At 44.4% G+C, this 19,117-nt stretch overlaps 1 protein-coding gene across 2 annotated transcripts in view; it reads right to left on the reverse strand.

Moving 5' to 3' along the window:
- Positions 1–1,563: 1,563 nt before the first annotated feature.
- Positions 1,564–19,117, reverse strand: part of LOC127595420 (histone deacetylase 4-like) — a 72,493-nt gene continuing 54,939 nt past the window's right edge. For both annotated transcript variants that reach the window (XM_052056895.1, XM_052056894.1), the window contains 16 exons: positions 18,295–18,521; positions 12,702–12,920; positions 12,309–12,504; positions 11,852–11,985; positions 11,678–11,780; positions 11,555–11,601; positions 11,360–11,467; positions 8,573–8,628; positions 8,281–8,368; positions 8,091–8,210; positions 7,882–7,979; positions 7,682–7,800; positions 7,272–7,405; positions 6,805–6,889; positions 5,413–5,557; positions 1,564–4,382 (listed from right to left, as the gene is read on the reverse strand). In XM_052056895.1, coding sequence (XP_051912855.1) covers positions 4,343–4,382; positions 5,413–5,557; positions 6,805–6,889; positions 7,272–7,405; positions 7,682–7,800; positions 7,882–7,979; positions 8,091–8,210; positions 8,281–8,368; positions 8,573–8,628; positions 11,360–11,467; positions 11,555–11,601; positions 11,678–11,780; positions 11,852–11,985; positions 12,309–12,504; positions 12,702–12,920; positions 18,295–18,521 — 1,919 coding nt within the window. In that variant the 3' untranslated portion in view covers positions 1,564–4,342. The remainder of the gene's footprint in view (positions 4,383–5,412; positions 5,558–6,804; positions 6,890–7,271; positions 7,406–7,681; positions 7,801–7,881; positions 7,980–8,090; positions 8,211–8,280; positions 8,369–8,572; positions 8,629–11,359; positions 11,468–11,554; positions 11,602–11,677; positions 11,781–11,851; positions 11,986–12,308; positions 12,505–12,701; positions 12,921–18,294; positions 18,522–19,117) is intronic.

A 19,117-nucleotide genomic window follows, 5' to 3' on the forward strand; every position in this document is an offset into this window, starting at 1 on the left:
TTGGTTGCTGTTTTTGTTTTCTGTGTTTTTATCAATACACATCTTCAAATATACCCTGCTCCTCTCTCCTGCCTGCTTTTTGGGGTCCACCACCACCACGCAACGTGACAGAATGACCCGACCTCTGTCACCTGTGACCTGACTTGGACGGCGCTCGACGCAACGGGGGACATGGAACAGCCGGACGTGAACAGGGGCTCGGCCTGACGTGGGCGTGGAAGTGGCACGGCTCGTCGTCGACGTGAATGTGACTCAGCTCGAACAGACACGTGACGAGCCTCGGCTCAACATGGACGCGGACGGGGCTCGGCCCACTGTAGACGCGGCTTGAACCTGACTTGGACGGAGCTCGACGTAACGGGGGACATGGAACAGCCGGACGTGAACAGGGGCTCGGCCTGACGTGGGCGTGGAAGTGGCACGGCTCGTCGTCGACGTGAATGTGACTCAGCTCGAACAGACACGTGACGAGCCTCGGCTCCACATGGACGCGGACGGGGCTCGGCCCACCGTAGACGCGGCTTGACAAGACAGAAACAGGACAGCCGCATCACCAGCGCTGCCTGAAAGGGGGAAGGGTGTCGGCCGCAGACGAGCTCCGCCAGGCACATGGTTGAATAGGGACCAAATCCATCGTACCTGCGGGGTCCAGGAGGTCGGGTCATTCTGTCACGATGATTGCCGTCACTTTTGTTCCTGTTCCCTGGCGAGGCAAGCCTTTTGGATGACTTTGGGACGTCTGGGATCCGTCCCTTGAGGGAGGGGTACTGTCACGATTTGGTTTAGGGACCAACAGGTGGCAGTGTGGAGCTCCCCTGGCAGCTGCACACCTGTTGGTCATAGGTAATCAGGCATATAAAAGGACTCCTGCCCACACACTCGGTGTCGGGTCATTGTTGTGTTTGCTACTGTCATGCTTTGGTTGCTGTTTTTGTTTTGTGTTTTTATCAATACACATCTTCAAATATACCCTGCTCCTCTCTCCTGCCTGCTTTTTGGGGTCCACCACCACCACGCAACGTGACATTTTTATTTATTTTAGAACAAATGGGATGGTTTCCAGTTTTGTAGTTGTTGCTGTTGTGGTTTGAGATGGTCACCAGGCAGTTACTTCCAGCGTTTGGACACTCTTGTGATACCGAGTCTCGTAATTTGATTTTCCACACAGAGTGGTCAGCTGAGGTTTTATGCCCCTCATGTGTCACATCATCTGAGTCATGTGCCAGGCAGCAAATCAACTGTTATTCGTATAAGGATGATAGTTGAGAGAAGGTTTTCTTAAAATGCTGAACCCAAAAGAGTACATTTTAATAAACACCAGCTACAAAACGCGCTCTATTGATCTAAAGTTGGACTGAGCAAACATGGACTTTGTAAGCTTGCGCCAGACAGATAATCTGATTCAATGACTGAAGAAGTCACATTCCCATTAGATGCTGAAAAAAGTAAGAAGAAAATCAATTCTCGCCTATGGATGTCAAAACACCACCTGATCTTTAGCTTACTGTTGATGACTTTCAAATTTGGTCTTTTCACAGAAGAACAAAAAGCAAAAGACAATGATTTTTCAGAAATATATTTTATAGATGTCAGAGATGAAACGTCCAAAGCGCAGGTCCCCTATGTCGCTTAGAGACATAGACAGCGAACAAAAAATAACTTCTTTCATTTACATGTAAACCAAGAATTGCTCTTGAGCCACAGTGGTTATTTATTTGGAGGACTGGCCGAGGTGGGTGTGACAATCAAATGTCCTCCTCCAAACCGTTTCCCCAATTAAAAGCGCAGCATTACTCCAGCATCGACAGTGCCCGTTTAAACATCTTTGAAAGAGGAACATTCTTTGGGAGAGTCTTTCATGAATGTAGCAGAGGTTTGGCAGAGCAAACACAGTCCATCTATGTCCATTTTAAGTGCAGAAATCACTAGTCTTAAACAAGAAGAACCATAGTGGAGTCATTGGAACCAAGTCTTTTCAAATATTTGCACACCAGCGAGGCAGAAAACTTAGGAAGCTTTTTTTGTTTTTTGTTTTGTTCTACCTCTATTGTGCAAAAACATTTGTTACATAGACAAGCAGGCATGCTGACTAACAAACCATGCAAAGAGTTAAAGTTGTTGCGAGCTGGGGTCCCTCCCACCAAAAGACTTAAAAATGTACTTTTAAAAAATAGTAGTGATTCAGATTCCCCCCCCCCCCCCCCACAAAAAGAATTAATCAAATGGAATGTTTTGTTAGTAAAAACTCACATTTTACAAGTATGAGGACTGACGTACAAATTTAAATAGGTGTGATGGTCATGTAGACATATGAAGATAAGGGTGGGGCAAAATGGAACAACGCACTGATGACTTATTGGCACCAGGTATGCATAATTAAACTGCTCACTGTGTAGTGTAGGTTGCACCACTGTCAAAATCAAAAAAGAAATGTTCCTTTTGGGACACAGGTCATGACAAAAATGGTCTTGCAATGTATTGATTATCGCACTTTGATGCCCATCCAAAAATAACAGACACAAACAACGGGAAGGCCGGCTCCTTTCAGCATTCGCATGCCTGCCATTTCACCCCCCCCCCCAAAAAAAAAACACAGAAAACAGCTCGCTACATAAAATGGCCTCTGGACCTGCTTGCGGCGAGATCACAGGCATGTCACCAAGGTAAGGTAAGTGCATGTTATATACGTGCACGAGAAAAAGACCACCACATAGGCAACAAAGTGACTCTATGAGAAGTCCAAAGCAGTGCCGTGTGATGACTTTACATCGAAACAGTGCAGTCGATGAGTAGCAAAATACGCTGCTTCTTGTTTTCTTTCTTTTTTCTACGTCCATGGAGAAACACCATACTGGTTCCGTTCACAATATCATAGCTGTCATTAGAGTACATTTAGAAATTTTCCATATACAAATCTTCCATAAACAGTACGTTATATAAATACACAATCGATGAAAAACACAGTGGCCTGAAGAGCCGTACAAAGAAAGTTGCTCTTACTTTTGATAAATACAAAAAGAACAAATTCGGTGACACTATTTTTGTGACTGGTAGCCCTATAACTACCCAGATAACGGATACAAAAAAAAAAGAAATCAGTGAAAAAAAGTTAGAAATCAAACACACACAAAAAAGAATAATAATAAAGTCGTGGAAATTGATGTTTTTGGGGAAAAAAATCAAACGTCGATATGAAAGGGCTGTCGCACACAACAAAATATACTCAACTTTATATACACGACTGGAGTCACACGGGTAACTAGGTAGTTGCCAGCAGAGCGCAGGATCGCTCAGCAGAGCGATGATCAAATTCAGCGACCTACAAAGCCGTTTCCTAACGAAATGTAAAATGTTTGTTAGATCCAGAGTCATGCTTTGGCTTCCGTTGCTTACCATTCCAAACAGGGCGGAAATGTGCGACCTCTCCTCTTATGCTTGTTCCACAAAGCCGTCTTCTATGGGAATCTTTGATGGGAAGCTACATAAGAGTCCAATCAGTTCATCAAATGATGTGCCTTTCTGCTGAAGCTGGCAACTACCTTTATAGAGCATGTCCTTTTTCACAGAAAAATAGATCCATCCGAAAAGTAAACTAACATCTTTAAGAGCGCATGGCCACGTTCCAAGTAAACATGCTGAAATATTGTTCGCTGTATTGTCTTAATTCTCGTCCCTCCCTGGCGCTGATCCCCAAGAAGGAAATCTTAAGGCAAACTTTTCCTGAACAATCGTGAAATCCAGCGGACCCTCGCCAAGGCACTCCTCTTAGAACCTCTGATGAAAACGAATGTTTGTAAGACCGAAAGTCCACAGTGAACGCATTTAATAAATTCTTTTCCCGTCAGAGAGTTAGTCGAGATAAAAGAAAATCCCGAGCTGTGACTTGCAGACGGGACATCATCTGTCCCTGGTGTTCATACAGTGTTGGCATCAGAGGCAAGCCGTTTGGTTTCCACAAAGAATCTCACATTTCCGTGGTGAGACCTGAACTTGCGCCCCCCCCCCCCTCCATTCAAAACACGTCAGCAAAAGCTGCCTTGGTCTCTTGCACCTGTAGGCCATCGTAGGGGGTGCGAAGACTGACAAAAAAACATCTCCAAATGAGCACCATGAAGCAACTCGTTCATGTTTTTTGTTATTTTTTTTCGATTGCAGTCATCTGTCTCCTGACTGGCTCCCTACTCTGAAGCTGAGCCCACCCCCTGTCCCTCCGCTAATCAAGGTGATGCTTGGTGTCGGGGGCACTAAATGAAGGGATCAGTCGAGACTCCTTGCTTCTCAAAGAGGTGTCCTCCGGAGAGGTCAATGCTAACAGTGTGACTCAGCTACGTATGCCCCCTCGTTACAGTGGTTCCTCCTCTTCCATGGGTTCCTCCTCCGGTCTGGAGAGGGAAGATAATATAGCAATAAAAATTAGGGCACAGAGAGTATTAACCATTTTGGCCATTTTCTCCTCCTATGTTAACACATTATAATCCAAGACAAAGACATTCACACAAATCTTTAAAAAAAAATCGTCTGGTTTCTGCCGATTTCTCTTTCTGTTGTCAAGTTAAACAAATAATAAGAGACACCGTATTGCAATGGTTTTTAACCTGGGTTTGATTGAACCCGAGAGTTCAGTCAATCGAGATCACAGGGCTTGAGCACAGGTTTAGACAGAGGTTTAGACACACCCGACTCAAAATGTCAATTGGTTATGACACGCACACTTGGCCATCACTGGCTGCAGATAATCACATGACATTGCTTGTCCAATCAATGCTGGGGGAAATTTAGTTCCCTCAGTAATCAACGTGTGACTGTACATCACCTGATAAAAAAACAAAACAAGTTTTGATACATGCTAACTACGTCGAGCAGAAAAGATAGCGGTCAGATGAATATGTACAACGTGGATTCACATGCATCACGGAACATGATGGGACTCAGCGTCCAATCTGCATGATTTGTCATGCCAAGTTGAGCAACTCTAGTCTCACACCAGCAAAACTGAGGGAACACTTCTTGAAACTGAATGGAGATGGGGAGTACAAGAAAATAATTTACTTTTTTTCAGTTTTTATGTCTTGAATTGTTAAAACATCCTCTTTTTATTTGTGACTAATGAAGGGTTTGGTGAATGTGCATGTTAACTGGTTGGGTTTGGTACCTCTAACAAGGTTGAGAACCACTGCCATATTGTAAGGCAGTTAAATGTCCTGCCTGTCATTCAAATCTTTATTGTTGTAAGCATCAAAATATATGTTGTATTAGTTATGAAAATATACATTTCTTTAAATTAATCATCTGATCAATCTAATATCAGAATTTTATTGGGCCAACTATCAGAATCGTCACCTCAAATAGTCCAGATCAATAAGGCCCCGACACAAACACTCGCCTGATGTTTCCCAGTGATATTGTGCTTACCTGTGATCCAGAGCACTTGTGTTTGCCACCGACAGAGAGGCCATGGCACTGACAGCCTCGGCCTCCTCTGAGTCACCGCGTTTGGCCTCCAATAGTGAGAGGCCCAGCTGTGGCGAATGGCGACACACCGAGCGCCAGTATTTGCCTGAAAGGAACAACGACAAGCAGGCGCGAGAGTTGAAATGACAATGAAATACAATGAATGACTGAAGATGCAGAGAGGTGTAACTTGGCATTCCTCAAAATGGGGCCGAGGGTGCTCGCAAAATGTAACTTGGGTATTCGCGCAAAAAAAAACAAGAATAAATTGAAAAATGCATTACTACATGTGCCAACATAAGCAAACATACAAAAAGGACTCCTCCTACCTCCCAGATAATAACACATTATATTTAGTCAGTTACGTTTAAGTACCATTTCAATATAAAAAGTACTTGAGTACACAATGATTGTTCTGTTACCTAAAGCGACATTCTGCTCGCTACTTTTACATGTATCTATTTTTTTTTTAATTTTACATCTATTTTTACTTTGGTGATCTATTTGTCTGGTTTGTCTGTAAAATGTTCGTTTTGAACCAATCCAACAGAACCACTTGTGATTTTTGACTGCATCGATTGGGGAAAAAAAAGAAAATCAGGAATGCCAAAATATTTGCGGAATTAAAAGTGCCTCAATGTCATCGTGGTCTTGTTTCGGGACGAAATAATGAGCCGCCCTGCTGAAAATGTAATTTTGTTCGACATGTCGCTGAAAAGCGCTCCGCTTCCAGCCAATATAGGCGGCCGATTGACTGCCTACCCTAAGCGATGACGTGACCATATAACAAGAAATTCACTGATGATTCACAAGACATCACTTCATTTCACAAGTACCTGTAATGTGGAAAACAAACACCAGCCACGCCACTGTAACTAGTTAAGATAAGGGGCATACGGTACATTAATCTCCTGATTTAAAAAAATGGAGAGAACTAATGTGAATTGAAGGACATGTTGATTATGAACCCTTCAAACGCCACTTCATGGGTCTTACTACAATACTGTCAGCTTTCTCATGATATTGTAATATCTATCGTACAGTGACATCAATACCATTCCAAATCCAAACAGTGACCTTTTGATATTGTTACATCCCTACTGATAATGAGGGCTTGCCTGATGAATATGTAATTTCGGCACGGGATTCCATTGTTGCGGGGGGGGGGGGGGGGGAATGGCCTGGAGCTAACTGCTGAACCCTGGTTTACAGGTCAGAGCCTCCCATCAAGGTGACAAGGAGAAGAAGAAGAGGGAAATATTTACATAAATTGAGGGGGCCTTCAGAAAAAATAACTCCCCCCATAATGGGTGTCCTGACCCCAACATTTTGAGAACCCGTTGTATAACTTACAGTGAGTTTCGAGAACCTTCTCCAGAGAACGCACAGCATTGGGGTTGGGCCTGTCCTCGAGGACAGCCTTGGATAGTGGGTCCAGCTGCACATGCAAACACATACAGGAAGCAAAACATGAATGAAATGTTGCATTTCCAAACTTTCCACAATGAGGTGGACCATCTCCTTCAGCCTCCTTCCTTTTTTACACGAGTCAGGTTTACATTTACAATGCCCATGGCTGTGTGGTCACTACTTCATGTAGGATAAATGTATTCCTCTAGCAAAACTCAAGAGCTTTTTTATTTTTTATTTTTTAAAGACATAGCTGTACATTTGGAGGTGACGGTTTGTCATATCATGGGAAAAAATCGAGAATATCAACCAGAATGCCAACTTCACTAAACATGTACACTTAGGGTATTTCCCTTTAACTTTATTAAAGGAGTCTGAATGATCATTTGAAAGGAAAGCGGCCGGCTAACCTCCTGTCCCAGCAGTGCAGCGACGCAGGCCTCTGAGGCGTCACAGATGGCCGTTAGATCATGACCCCCTTCCAGAGCCAGGACCAACCTGCCTCCGGCAAGGCTCATCAGTTGGCGGGTCAGAAAGCCGAAACCTACAAGACAGCGAGGGGACAGTGAGTAGAGTGGTTGCAGTACAGTTCTAAAGAGCAATGTTGTAAAATGAGTTTGAAATTTGGGATCTGGGTACAGCTACCATTTAAACTATGAATACAGGCGATTTATTATAACCATTTTTACAGGGGGTTGGAGGGGGCATCCATGACTTGCAGTTCACGATTACAGGCATTGCTTGGTCCTTATATACAGTAAATACTACTGCGACTAAATGACGTGAGGAGATTGGAAACTCTACGAGCTCTTGTACTCACATTTGGATGACAGTGTGTAGCCTCCAAGTGGAGGAGGATGTCCTTCCACTGCGTCGAAGCCAGAGGACACGAGCACGATGTCCGGTGCAAACTCATTGGCTATGGGCATCACCACGGACCTAAGAGAACGAGAGAAAATTTCAGACTTTTGGCATTATTTTCAAACATCACCTGTGTGTTTTTGAGGCTCCATCTGGCACCTGAAGGCAGCCAGGTACTCGACATCTCCAATGGGTGGTTCAAGCCCTCCAGTGAAGGCGACATTGACATTGAAGCCGACTCCCGGGCCACTTCCTACCTGCAGGTGGGACAACCAAAATTTATTACCTTAGTTTTAACAACAACTCCTTTGAACAAAATTGCAGACAAACTGCTATTTCCTAAAATGCACCTCAGCACATTTTCTCACCTCCTCGGGTGCGCCACTACCGGGGAAGAAATTGCCGTCATCGTAGCGATGAATAGAAAGGTACAGAACATTGGGGTCATCGTAGAAGGCCTGCTGGGTGCCGTTGCCGTGGTGAACATCCTAAATGACAGGTTGTGAGCAACGGCCTTTCTACAAGCTCATGTTATCGTCAAATGAATGGTGTGCTTACCCAGTCGACGATGAGGATCCTGTTGATGTTGAGTCTCTGCTGCAGCAGTTTGGCAGCAATGGCCACAGAGTTGAAGTAGCAGAAGCCCCTGGGATGTAAAAAATAAAAGAAAAAAAAAACAGTCTGTTGCTCACTGCCTACTTTGCTTTCATTTTTAAAGGGGGAAAAAACCCAAATTGGTTGGTAAATGTATTACACACTTCTTACTCAAAAGTGTGTAATTTCTGTCCCAGACACTATGTCACTGGTATTTGTCGTATCGTATTGAGTGTAGTGACAGCTGTGGCCTTACATGGGAGTGCTTTCTTCTGCATGGTGTCCTGGAGGTCGCACCACGGCGAAACCATTCTGGTGGAATGGATAACAGGAACAAGGAACCGTGAACCATAGCAAACAGTTTGACATGTGCTTTAACAATGGAAATAAATGGGTTTAGTGAAAAATACAGTATGGGGCTAAGCTCGGCCATGAATAGCGAATATACCGTATTGGCCCGAATATAAGATGGTGTTTTTTTGCATTGAAATAATACTGAAAAAGTGGGGTTCTCTTATATTCGGGGTCTAGACATTGTACCCATTCACGACGCTAGATGACGCCAGATATCATTAAAGCGAATGCTGAACTTGACTCCCCAGGCCAAAGTGAACCCCTGCCACGATGAATAAAAATAAAAATAGCGGTAGCACAAAGAAGACAAATAAAAAATAGTGGTAAGAAGGAAAAGAGAAGAAAATAATAGAAGAGACAACAAGAAAATGGAGAAACGTAGTGACAATTTGCAGAAAAGTGGGTCGAAGATCGGCCGGGTTAACCGGCAGCTGAGGAGAAGTTATGATGTAATTTACATTTCAAAAACCACAAGCCATTCATTTACGAATGTGATTTCACTTTAGATTTGAATGAGGCAAAATAACATACTTTTTCTCTCAAAAATATTGTTCTAATAATTAGTTTCAGATGTACTGTAATTATTTTCTGGATAAAAATGAATTTGGTGTTCAAAAAGTCTTTTTTCAAACTTGAGTCTTGAAAAAGAGGGGGTCGTCTTATAATCAGGGCCGTCTAATATTTGGGCCAATACGGTATATAAATAAATAAATAGAAATAATTGAACCAAAGGTTCAAACCAAGTCCAAGTAAAAGTTGAAAGTGAAGGCTTCACCCCTACGCTCGACAATTTTGTAGAGCTTAATTTGGAGTCGGCTTTCGTGTTTTCATCTAAGTTTACCTTTAAGCAGGAACGTAACGATTTGTAAACGTCACAAGATGACATTATCACAATATGATAAGTAACTAATAAATTCCAAAACCCATTAATTTCGTGCCAAAACGTATGAATCTTTGTGAGTGTTTTTATATTTCAAAATATTAACAAAGGGCTTTGCGCACATCCTCCGCCAGTATCGAGGCTGTGGGAATTATTTCAGTATGATAAATCACCACTAGATGGCAGGAATGGCTTTGTTTGTTTGTGTTGCAACACTGATGCTCATTCATTAGTCTGCCTATTCGGTTTTGCATTATGTGTTGGCATTAAGTAGACTTATGTAAGGCAAAGTTATATGTTTTAGTGAACACACGAACAAACAAAGATCTTACTCTCCTGTCGAGATGTGCGAATCGTACTTCCTCGACACTACCGTATTTTCACGACTATAAGGCGCCATTAAAAGTCTTAAATTTTCTCCAAAATGGACAGGACGCCTTATGGTGCGGAGCGTCCTTTATATGCGCTGAGTTCCAAAATCTGACTGACAGCCGACACGCTGTTTATAGAGAAAAGGCGGAAGTGACTGTGGCCAGGCATGCAGGAGAGAAGTCGGCCAATCAGGGAAGGGTGGGCGTGTATATATACATATATGGAGAGGGAGAGAGACAGAGAGAGGGAGAGAGAGGACAGACAAGCTAGTCCGCCAATGGTGAAGGGTGGGCGTGTAAGTGGACGCCTCAAGCCAGTACCAACACTTGTATAGAGTGTGGCAATGTGCATTGTTGCAAAACAACTCCGGTTTTGGTTTCTAAGAACCCCTGAAAATAAATTCGACAAAAAGACACGCCTACGAAGCTCAGTTCAAACTTAAAGCCACCGGTTATGCTTTTGGCATGCGTGCCCATCTCACAGCAGCGGTGAAAAAAAAAGTCAAGCAAAGGAACTCTGAGCTTGCCGTTATTCCCGGAGGCTTGACTAAAGAACTCCAACCGCTGGACATTGGCATCAACCGGGCGTTCAAAGTAAAGTTGCAAACGGCATGGGAACAATGGATGATCGGTGGCAAACACAACTTTACAAAGAGTGAGAGGCAGCGCTTGGCGAGTTACGCCACAATACGCAACAACGAGAGGGAACGCGGCGTTTTTGATGGATTACGGTACTTGCACAATTGTTCAATTCTTTCTACACACACGCGCTGCCACTATGTTTCGCTCTGTTCTTTACTTTCAAATGTGGGAAAGCTTCACACGAGAGAAATGTTGACTTTGCTGTTGCTACTCCTTCTTTCCGCTCGGCAATGCGTAGCAACTCACACTAGCATGTGATGCATTCAATGACAACTGAGATGTGCAGTCCTCTGCTTCTGATACAGAGGATGAGGGCTTTGATGGATTTCTGGGTGATGATTGATCGATAAACGTGAGAACATTGTACGATGGCTAAATAAAATACACCCGAACTCAGTTCTGCTTTCGTTGCCTTTTTAAAAACGTGTTTTTAGCTTATCTGTATATCTTGGCATGCTACCGTATGCTTCAAGCTAACGTGATAGAGTCCGCGCATGCATGCCGTATGTTTAAGCTGGCGTATGTTTTACCACTGTAAAACTGCGGCCATTAGTACGATGCGTCCTGTGTATGTGTAAAATACAGAAATGTCACCCATTAATGAGACTGCGGCCATTAGTACGATGCGTCGAATAGTCGTGAAAATACGGTAATTACTATTTTCTTACAGCCCAAGGCTTTGACGTCATCTTGTGGTTGCATTATCCAGTCGGACATTCTCAGTAATACTTGTTTGTAGCCAAAGTAAAGAATAACATTTGCTCATAAAAATATGATGAAGCCACGATCGCGATACCTTCAGCTCCCCAGTGGCCACTTTGAAGACAAGCTCGATAACAGAGCCGACGGCGAGGCGAGCTGCGCTGGAGGAGTGGACTTCATTCCAGATAGTGTCACTGTCCACCTGAAAACAAACACACATGTGGTATGAAATGGTTTTACTCAATTCCGCTTTATTCGTGTTTCACATGTCATGCATGACGCCACTTACGCCCACGCCGCCACATGGTAGCCGCACAAACATGGGCGTGATTGAACCTGGTGAGAAGGAAAAACTATGTCAGGTTAAGTAAATGGAGATGCCGAGCGACCCTGCGTGCGTATGCGGACTTACAATCAAGTTTCTGTCTGAGAGGATTGGTTCCATACAGCATGACATGGGCCTCAGAGTGAACCGTCTGCAGTTCCTCTAATGTGGCCTTTCTCCCACGGATGCACTACACAGACACAAATCATATGCTCTGTGTCTTTCCAACTTGGTGTAATGAAGAAATGTGGGGGGTACTACCTCGCAATGCGCCTTGAGTCCGGTTTCCTGCAAACGGGACCAAATGCTTTGGATCCGGCCCGCGTGCTCTGGGTGACTGTTGGTGTTGCCACACATGCACTGGTGCTTCTGCATTAGAGAATCATACACCAGACCTGGGGGAAACACGCACAGACAGATATCAATTGATTTGGAATTTAGCCAGAAAACATTCACTCATTAACTCCCAGGTGTCAATAGTACCACATTTTCTACTTAGCTAGAAGTAAAGATGCTAAAAAGACCTGAAAGAGCAGAAGTATTAATTCAACATGAACACTCTCAAAATTATATAATACAGGAGGAAGACAAAATTAGCATTGCACGTCCAATGTTAACAGGAAAGTACAGGAACTAAACAGGAAAGTACAGCAAAATTAAGTACAGGAACAAAATATTTGTTCTTTGTTACTTGCCACCACAAAAAGGTGGTGCTCACCTGTGGTGAAGCGAGGCTTAATGGGTGGATCAGATTGTGGGACACTGATGGAGAAGGGGGAGGCTGAAGCTGGAGACGACTGGGCTCGCGATAGAGGCCGGTGTCCTGGGAAGGTGATGGACAGCCCGGCAGCTTCCATGGAAGCTTGATAGTTTCTTAGCTGGTGAATTCGTTGCTGCTCCAACAACAGTGCCTGCTGCTTGCACGAGCGTACGTGCGCGCGTGTACACACACACACACACACACACGCACAAACACACACACACACACACACACAGTTGTCATGGTTGGAGTGGAAAGTATTACTTTTTTTTTTTACCTCCCTCTGAAGCTCGTGCAACATCAACTAAATTCGCCCAGACATCTTCCTTCTTACAAGTGCCTCATTCTTACCTGTCTGAAGAGAAGCTCCTGCTCCGCTAGCCTCTCCCGCTCCCGGTGTTGCTGCAGCGCTTCCTCCTGGAGCTCCTGTGGGTCGGGAGGCTCCTGCTTGATGGTGACCCCTAATGGTAGCGCGCCAACATCTTGGTGCTCTCTCAGCTCCTCCTCCGTTTCCTCCGGGTGGCTCTGGTGCTGCCGGCCCACGGGCGAATCGCTGGGCTTGGCTATCAACTGTGGGGATGCAGAGGCGGGAGGGCAATGGTGTGAGGAAACAGCGAGATCTAACAGGTTCGCTTCAAAGTGTGAGGCTGAATGAATTCAGACAAACTCTCGATGACTGAAATGAGTTTTTACAGAGAAAGTCTTTTCTCTGCAATGTTCTTTTTATAACAACCTGATTGAGGATTATGCAAGCAGAATTCTCTACATCTCATCTCGTCTCTTCTTTAATTGAATGCAAGGTTCAATTCGGCTGACTGTAAAATCTACAGCTCTGTGGTGCCTTGAGATACAAGTGAGTTGATAGTTGTTGTTGTTGCTTTTTTTTTTAAGATAAAGGCCATTGTTCTGAGGACTTTTTACTTTGATTTTAAAGCAAAACATTTTTTGTCTGAGCAAATTCACTTGACCGCAAGCAACAGTTGGGCAAATGCTTGCATATCCTTCCGTCAATACAATTACTATAGTGCCAAATAAGGAATAAAATAAGCCCATACAAATATCGACATCAATGTAAAAATAAATCATCTTACACAAGCATGTCTACCGGATGAATTACACGCATATCCACTGTAAATGGATGAAGGACACCTACATCTGGAGCTTGCTGGTCACAGAACAGCGATTCATCTGATCTGTAAAGTCACTTTGCAATTTATGTGTGTGCGCGTGTGTGTGTGTTACAATCAAAGCAGAGAGTTTTTGCAGGGAGTCGTAAGTGTCAGCTCCAGGCGTGCAATTGACAGTATTTCCGAAATTTACAAGCCTTGCCTTCCCTTGCTTAGCTTGTCACCAGGGGACAACATTGACATCATAGTATTCTGACAACTTGAACTAGACCCACCAGACTGGCAGACCCCACCACCATTACTCCTGTCAAACCAGTTATGTGTCACGGCCTGGTCATGTGGAAAGCAGCCAATGGGAAGCTCAAAAGCACTTGGGAGGAGCACAGAGCAGATGAGCCAGGGGAGAGAAAATCTCTTGATTCACTTGCCCATTTGCAATAGGTACAGTTATCAGAGCAACATCTACTCACTTCCATCCTGGACATACTGTACAATACAATACAATACAATACAATACAATACAATACAATACATGCTGATTTATATAGCGCTTTCACAACAGCGGCAGCTGTAACAAAGCGCTTAACAAAACAGTTAACATCAAGTAAAACAATAAACACAACACATAACATAAAACACAGACAGTCATGCAGGCATAACCACTTTTCCATCACACGCTTTGTTGTTTGAAGCAGTTTGAGATGAAAGAGGCGAGAATCAAAGTTTCCTTTAACCAGTGGATCAGAGACGTCATGCTCAAAATGTGCACACGTCAGCTACAAGCTAAGTTTCAAAGTCAACAAGAAGCTGTAGCATCCATTGACGAAAAGAGATTGGTTCACTTCTCCTGTCCCATGGAAATCCATTTCAATTCTAAGCGGCGACTCACGGTTCCAAATGCGCATCAGCGCTCTGCGCCAACGCTCCTCTCTCCTCATCCTCAACTTCAGCAGCCATCCATTCAGCCGCACCAACGCCGACTGTCCAACAGCGTCAACATAGCCACTGAACAAAACGGGGTTGTGAAAAATGCTGCCCATTACAGGCGCAAAAACCACAAGCGCCCCAGGTCTGTCCAGCACCGACAGTCAATGGCACCGACATTCCTCCCAACCAAAATCTGTGCTGGTACAGGGGTGCTGCCGAGAAGGCGCAGCCACCAAGCACAGATGCTTCTCCTTTGACGAATGTCGTGGCCAAAAAACGCTGAAAACAGTCCATATCAGGTCCGCACGATGAAACAACAAACAACATGTGACAAAACAAAAGACAAAAACACCAAAAAACAACAAAAAAGCAAGGCACGGCAAGTACGAGGCACAAGCTTTTGCTCTGTGACCACGGCAACCAATGATTACCTCGTAGCCCGTGGAAACTTGGCCGTAGTCAGAAGGACGTGGACTACTGATGCACATACACATTCACACAAAATGTCCTCTGTGACTTAGCCCAAATCTGCTTACACCTACTCACCCAAAAACTTGGATGAAGAAATGTGTAAATAAAGAGCATGCTCAACACATCATGCTTTGTCAAACACACTCACAGCTACCTACACAAACAACAGACCTTATCCTAACTCTATTTGTTGTGTGTGTACTTATTTTTTGTGTTGGTGTGTGTTCAACATAATTATTGCTACATCAGCCTGGATTTTGTTTGTTTTTTTTAGTCACAGACTGATATTCCTACTTTGAACATGTAAACTATGCTAAATGACTACCGGTAATTTTAATTACCGTTTTTTTTTCCCTTCTTTTAAGTTTTTTTGTAATTCCTTTTTACTTCCTCCTAAATTTCTCTTATCTCTTTAGATGTACTTTCACGACAAAGAGAAGCACATAAAAGTCTGACATTTCCTCCAAAATGGACAGGGTGCTTCATAATGCTAGTCACCTTCCAAAATATGTAAATGGTGTTATGAGACTTCAATGATGGGCCTGCTTGACAGACTGACGTTGTGCCTACACTTGCTTATATAGAGGAAAGGCAGACATAACTGAGGACAGCATGCGGACATTAAAGTGGGAAGGGTGGGCATAAAAGAGGACGCTAAAGGAACGCCACCAGTAGGTGCTAGTACGTGCACTGTACAACAACATCCCAAAGCTCCTTCAGCCAGAGACTACGCTCAGTGGCAGGGTCCAAACAACAGAGCTGACCCACCAAGACTGGAAACTGGAAGGTACTGGAAAGGCATATGGGAGAAGGAGGTTGCACATAACAGCTGTGCACAATGGCTGGTGACCCTGAGAGAGGAGCACAGCAACCTCCCTGAACAGAACTCAGTTACCATAACAGTGGCAGACATACAGGAAAGAGTCTCAGATATGAAGAACTGGACAGCACCAGGCCCGGATGGTCCACACCTACTGGCTAAAGAAAGTCACAGCACTCCATGAGCGCCTAGCGGCACAAATGAACCAGCTGCTGAGGGATGGGACTCAACCAGGATGGCTAACTGATCCTGATCATGAAGGATCCCTCATATGGTGCAGTGCCATCCAACTATCGGCCAATAACCTGTCTCCACAACATGGAAGCTCATGTCAGGCATCATTGCGGCTAAGATAAGTGGACACATGGATCAATACATGAGCGAAGCACAGAAGGGCATTGGTAGAGATACCAGAGGAGCCAAACATCAGCTCCTGGTTGACAGAATAGTCGCACAAGACTGCAGGTCCCGACGTACCAACCTGTGCACAGCCTGGATTGATTACAAGAAAGCCTATGACTCGATGCCACATACATGGATCACTGAATGCTTGGAGTTGTATAAGGTGAACAGGACCCTAAAGCCTTCGTTGCGAACTCGATGAGGATGTAGAAAACCACACTTGAAACCAATGGCAAGCCACTTACCCAAGTGTCCATCAAATGTGGCATATACCAAGGTGATGCACTCTCCCCACTGCTGTTCTGCATAGGACTTCGGCATAGGAGCCAAGTAATCACCATGACAGGCTATGGATACCGCCTCAGAAATGGAGCTACGATCAGTCACCTCCTCTACATGGATGACATAAAGCTGCTAAGAGCGAAAGGGACATAGACTCCCTGATCCACACAACCAGGATCTACAGCAGCGACATCGGGATGTCATCCGGGCTTGAGAAATGTAGTCGGATGGTGACTAAGAGAGGAAAGGTAGTCCGCACTGAAGGGGTCTCACTCCCTGAAGGAACAATATCAGACATTGAGGACAGCTACAAGTATCTCGGTATACCACAAGCCAATGGCAACCTTGAACTGGCAACAAGTAAAGCGGCTACGGCCAAATACCTCCAGCGAGTGAGGCAAGTCCTAAGAAGACAGCTCAATGGCAAGAATAAGACCTGGGCAATAAACAGCTATGCCCTGCCAGTGATCAGGTACCCTGATCACTGCCAAAGGAAGAGATTCAGACCAAGCCCCTACACGGGATGTACCACCGGACCATAACTGAAGTGGCTGATCTCAAGAAGTCCTATCAGTGGCTAGAGAGGGCTGGTCTGAAGGACAGCACAGAGGCACTCATCCTGGCTGCTCAGGAGCAGGCCCTGAGCACCAGAACCGTTGAGGCCCAGTTATACCACACCAGACAAGACCCAAGGTGTAGGTTGTGCAAAGAGGCACCTGAGACGATCCAACACATAACTGCAGGGTGTAAGATGCTGGCAGGGAAAGCCTACATGGAACGCCATAACCAGGTGACTGGCATAGTCTACCGAAACATCTGTGCAGAGTATGGACTGGAAACCCCAAGGTCAAAATGGGAAACACCTCCGAAGGTGGTGGAGAATGACAGAGCGAAGATCCTGTGGGACTTCCAGATCCAGACTGACAAGATGGTAATGGCGAACCAACCAGATATCGTGATCATAGATAAAGGGCAGAGGAAAGCCGTTGTAGTGGATGTAGCGGTCCAAAGTGATGGAAACATTAGAAAGAAGGAACACGAGAAACTCGAGAAAACCAATGGCTCAGAGAGGAGCTGGAGAGAGCCTGGAAGGTAAAGGTGACAGTCGTGCCTGTGGTGGTCGGAGCACTCGGGGCAGTGACCCCCAAACTAGATGAGTGGTTGCAACAGATCCCGGGAACAACATCGGACATCTCAGTCCAGAAATGTGTAGTGCTGGGAACAGCGAGGATACTGCGCAGAACCCTCAAGCTTCCTGGCCTCTGGTAGAGGACCCGAGCTGAATGAGGGATGGACACCACCCGAGAGGGGGTGAGACGAGGATTTTTATTTTTATATAAAATTCCTTGTCTCATCCCCTCACCCAAATATATATATATATATATATATAAATATATATATATATATATATATATATATATATATATATATATATATATATATATATATATATATTTTTAAGCAAAGCAGTTTTATTTGTATCAAGTCCAATTATTTTTAAAAGTTATTGCCTGAAAAACATTCACATGTTCAGTCTTAATGTGACATAAAGCCACATGGCTCATGTAGCATGAGGTCGGAGATGGAGTTGGACAACATTTCTCAGACAGCGGAGCATTCAAGAGTGTTTCAATATTTGTCCTCAAATTGTTTTCAACACTTAAAATTAAATGTTTTCCCACTTTAACTATCAAATTCCAGATCAAGGTTATAACTTTACTCATCTCCTCTCCACTGCTTATCCTCACTAGGGTCACAGGTGTTCTGCTGCCTCCCCCAGCGGACTTTACATCCTTTTAAGCTATTAAGATCCATATCATAGCCATTCACCCACTGATTTCACAAGTGGCAAATGCTAAAACCTCTGTGAAGATCTGCAATCTAACTCCTCTTATCTCCACCACTCTTCTCTTACTTTATTGAACTGAAGCTGCTGCTGCTGCTGGAACTGCTGCTTGTGCTTCTCCAGGAACTGTTGGTGCTGCTGCTGGACCACAAGCTGTTGTAAAGCAAGCGCCTGGGCATGCGCTTGGGCAGCACTCCCTTGAGGCAGCGGCGCCGACTGGGTGCGGCCCAGAGGTCGATGCTGGCGCTGCAGCTTGGCCATGGAGGCTGCCGGCGACATGGACAAGCCACTTACACCTGGGGTGTAGCCATAGAAGAATGGCACATTAGTGATGGGGCCATAAAATAAGACAACACATATTCTTAGTCTTCCTAAAGTCAGACTTAATATGGGTTCACAGATGTAATAAAAAACTACCATCTGGCCTGCCAGACAGCAACTCATTTATAGTGATGATACAATGAGAAAAAGGAACAGCTTAGTTCCTTTTCGAGAGCTTGTGAGCACGCTACTACACAGCATTGACACACATATACTTAGGAAATTATTTGTGATCCTTTTTTTTTTGTTTTCATTACACATTTCCGCAAATTGCTTTGTGTGAGTAAACTGCAAAGTCATCTCAATTGTCCAGCAAAATTCGCTCTCTATGCCCAACCCCTGTGTTCATGTGTATTAGTCTGATTCAAAGTTCTTGTACGAGCACTTAAAATGATGCGTCTTCATGTACATTACCGGTTGATTCCAGATAATGCATGCAAAAATCAATGACATGCTAGTCAATGTGTGTGCTTATGCATCCATGTCCGTTGTCGCATTGCACACACAGACAAAAAAGGGAGGTCATAAGTTCAGGGTTATGAATGAACCTGTGTGTTAGTAAACAGAGTGG

The sequence above is a fragment of the Hippocampus zosterae genome, chromosome 2, assembly GCF_025434085.1.
Source record: "Hippocampus zosterae strain Florida chromosome 2, ASM2543408v3, whole genome shotgun sequence".
Classification (NCBI taxonomy): domain Eukaryota; kingdom Metazoa; phylum Chordata; class Actinopteri; order Syngnathiformes; family Syngnathidae; genus Hippocampus; species Hippocampus zosterae.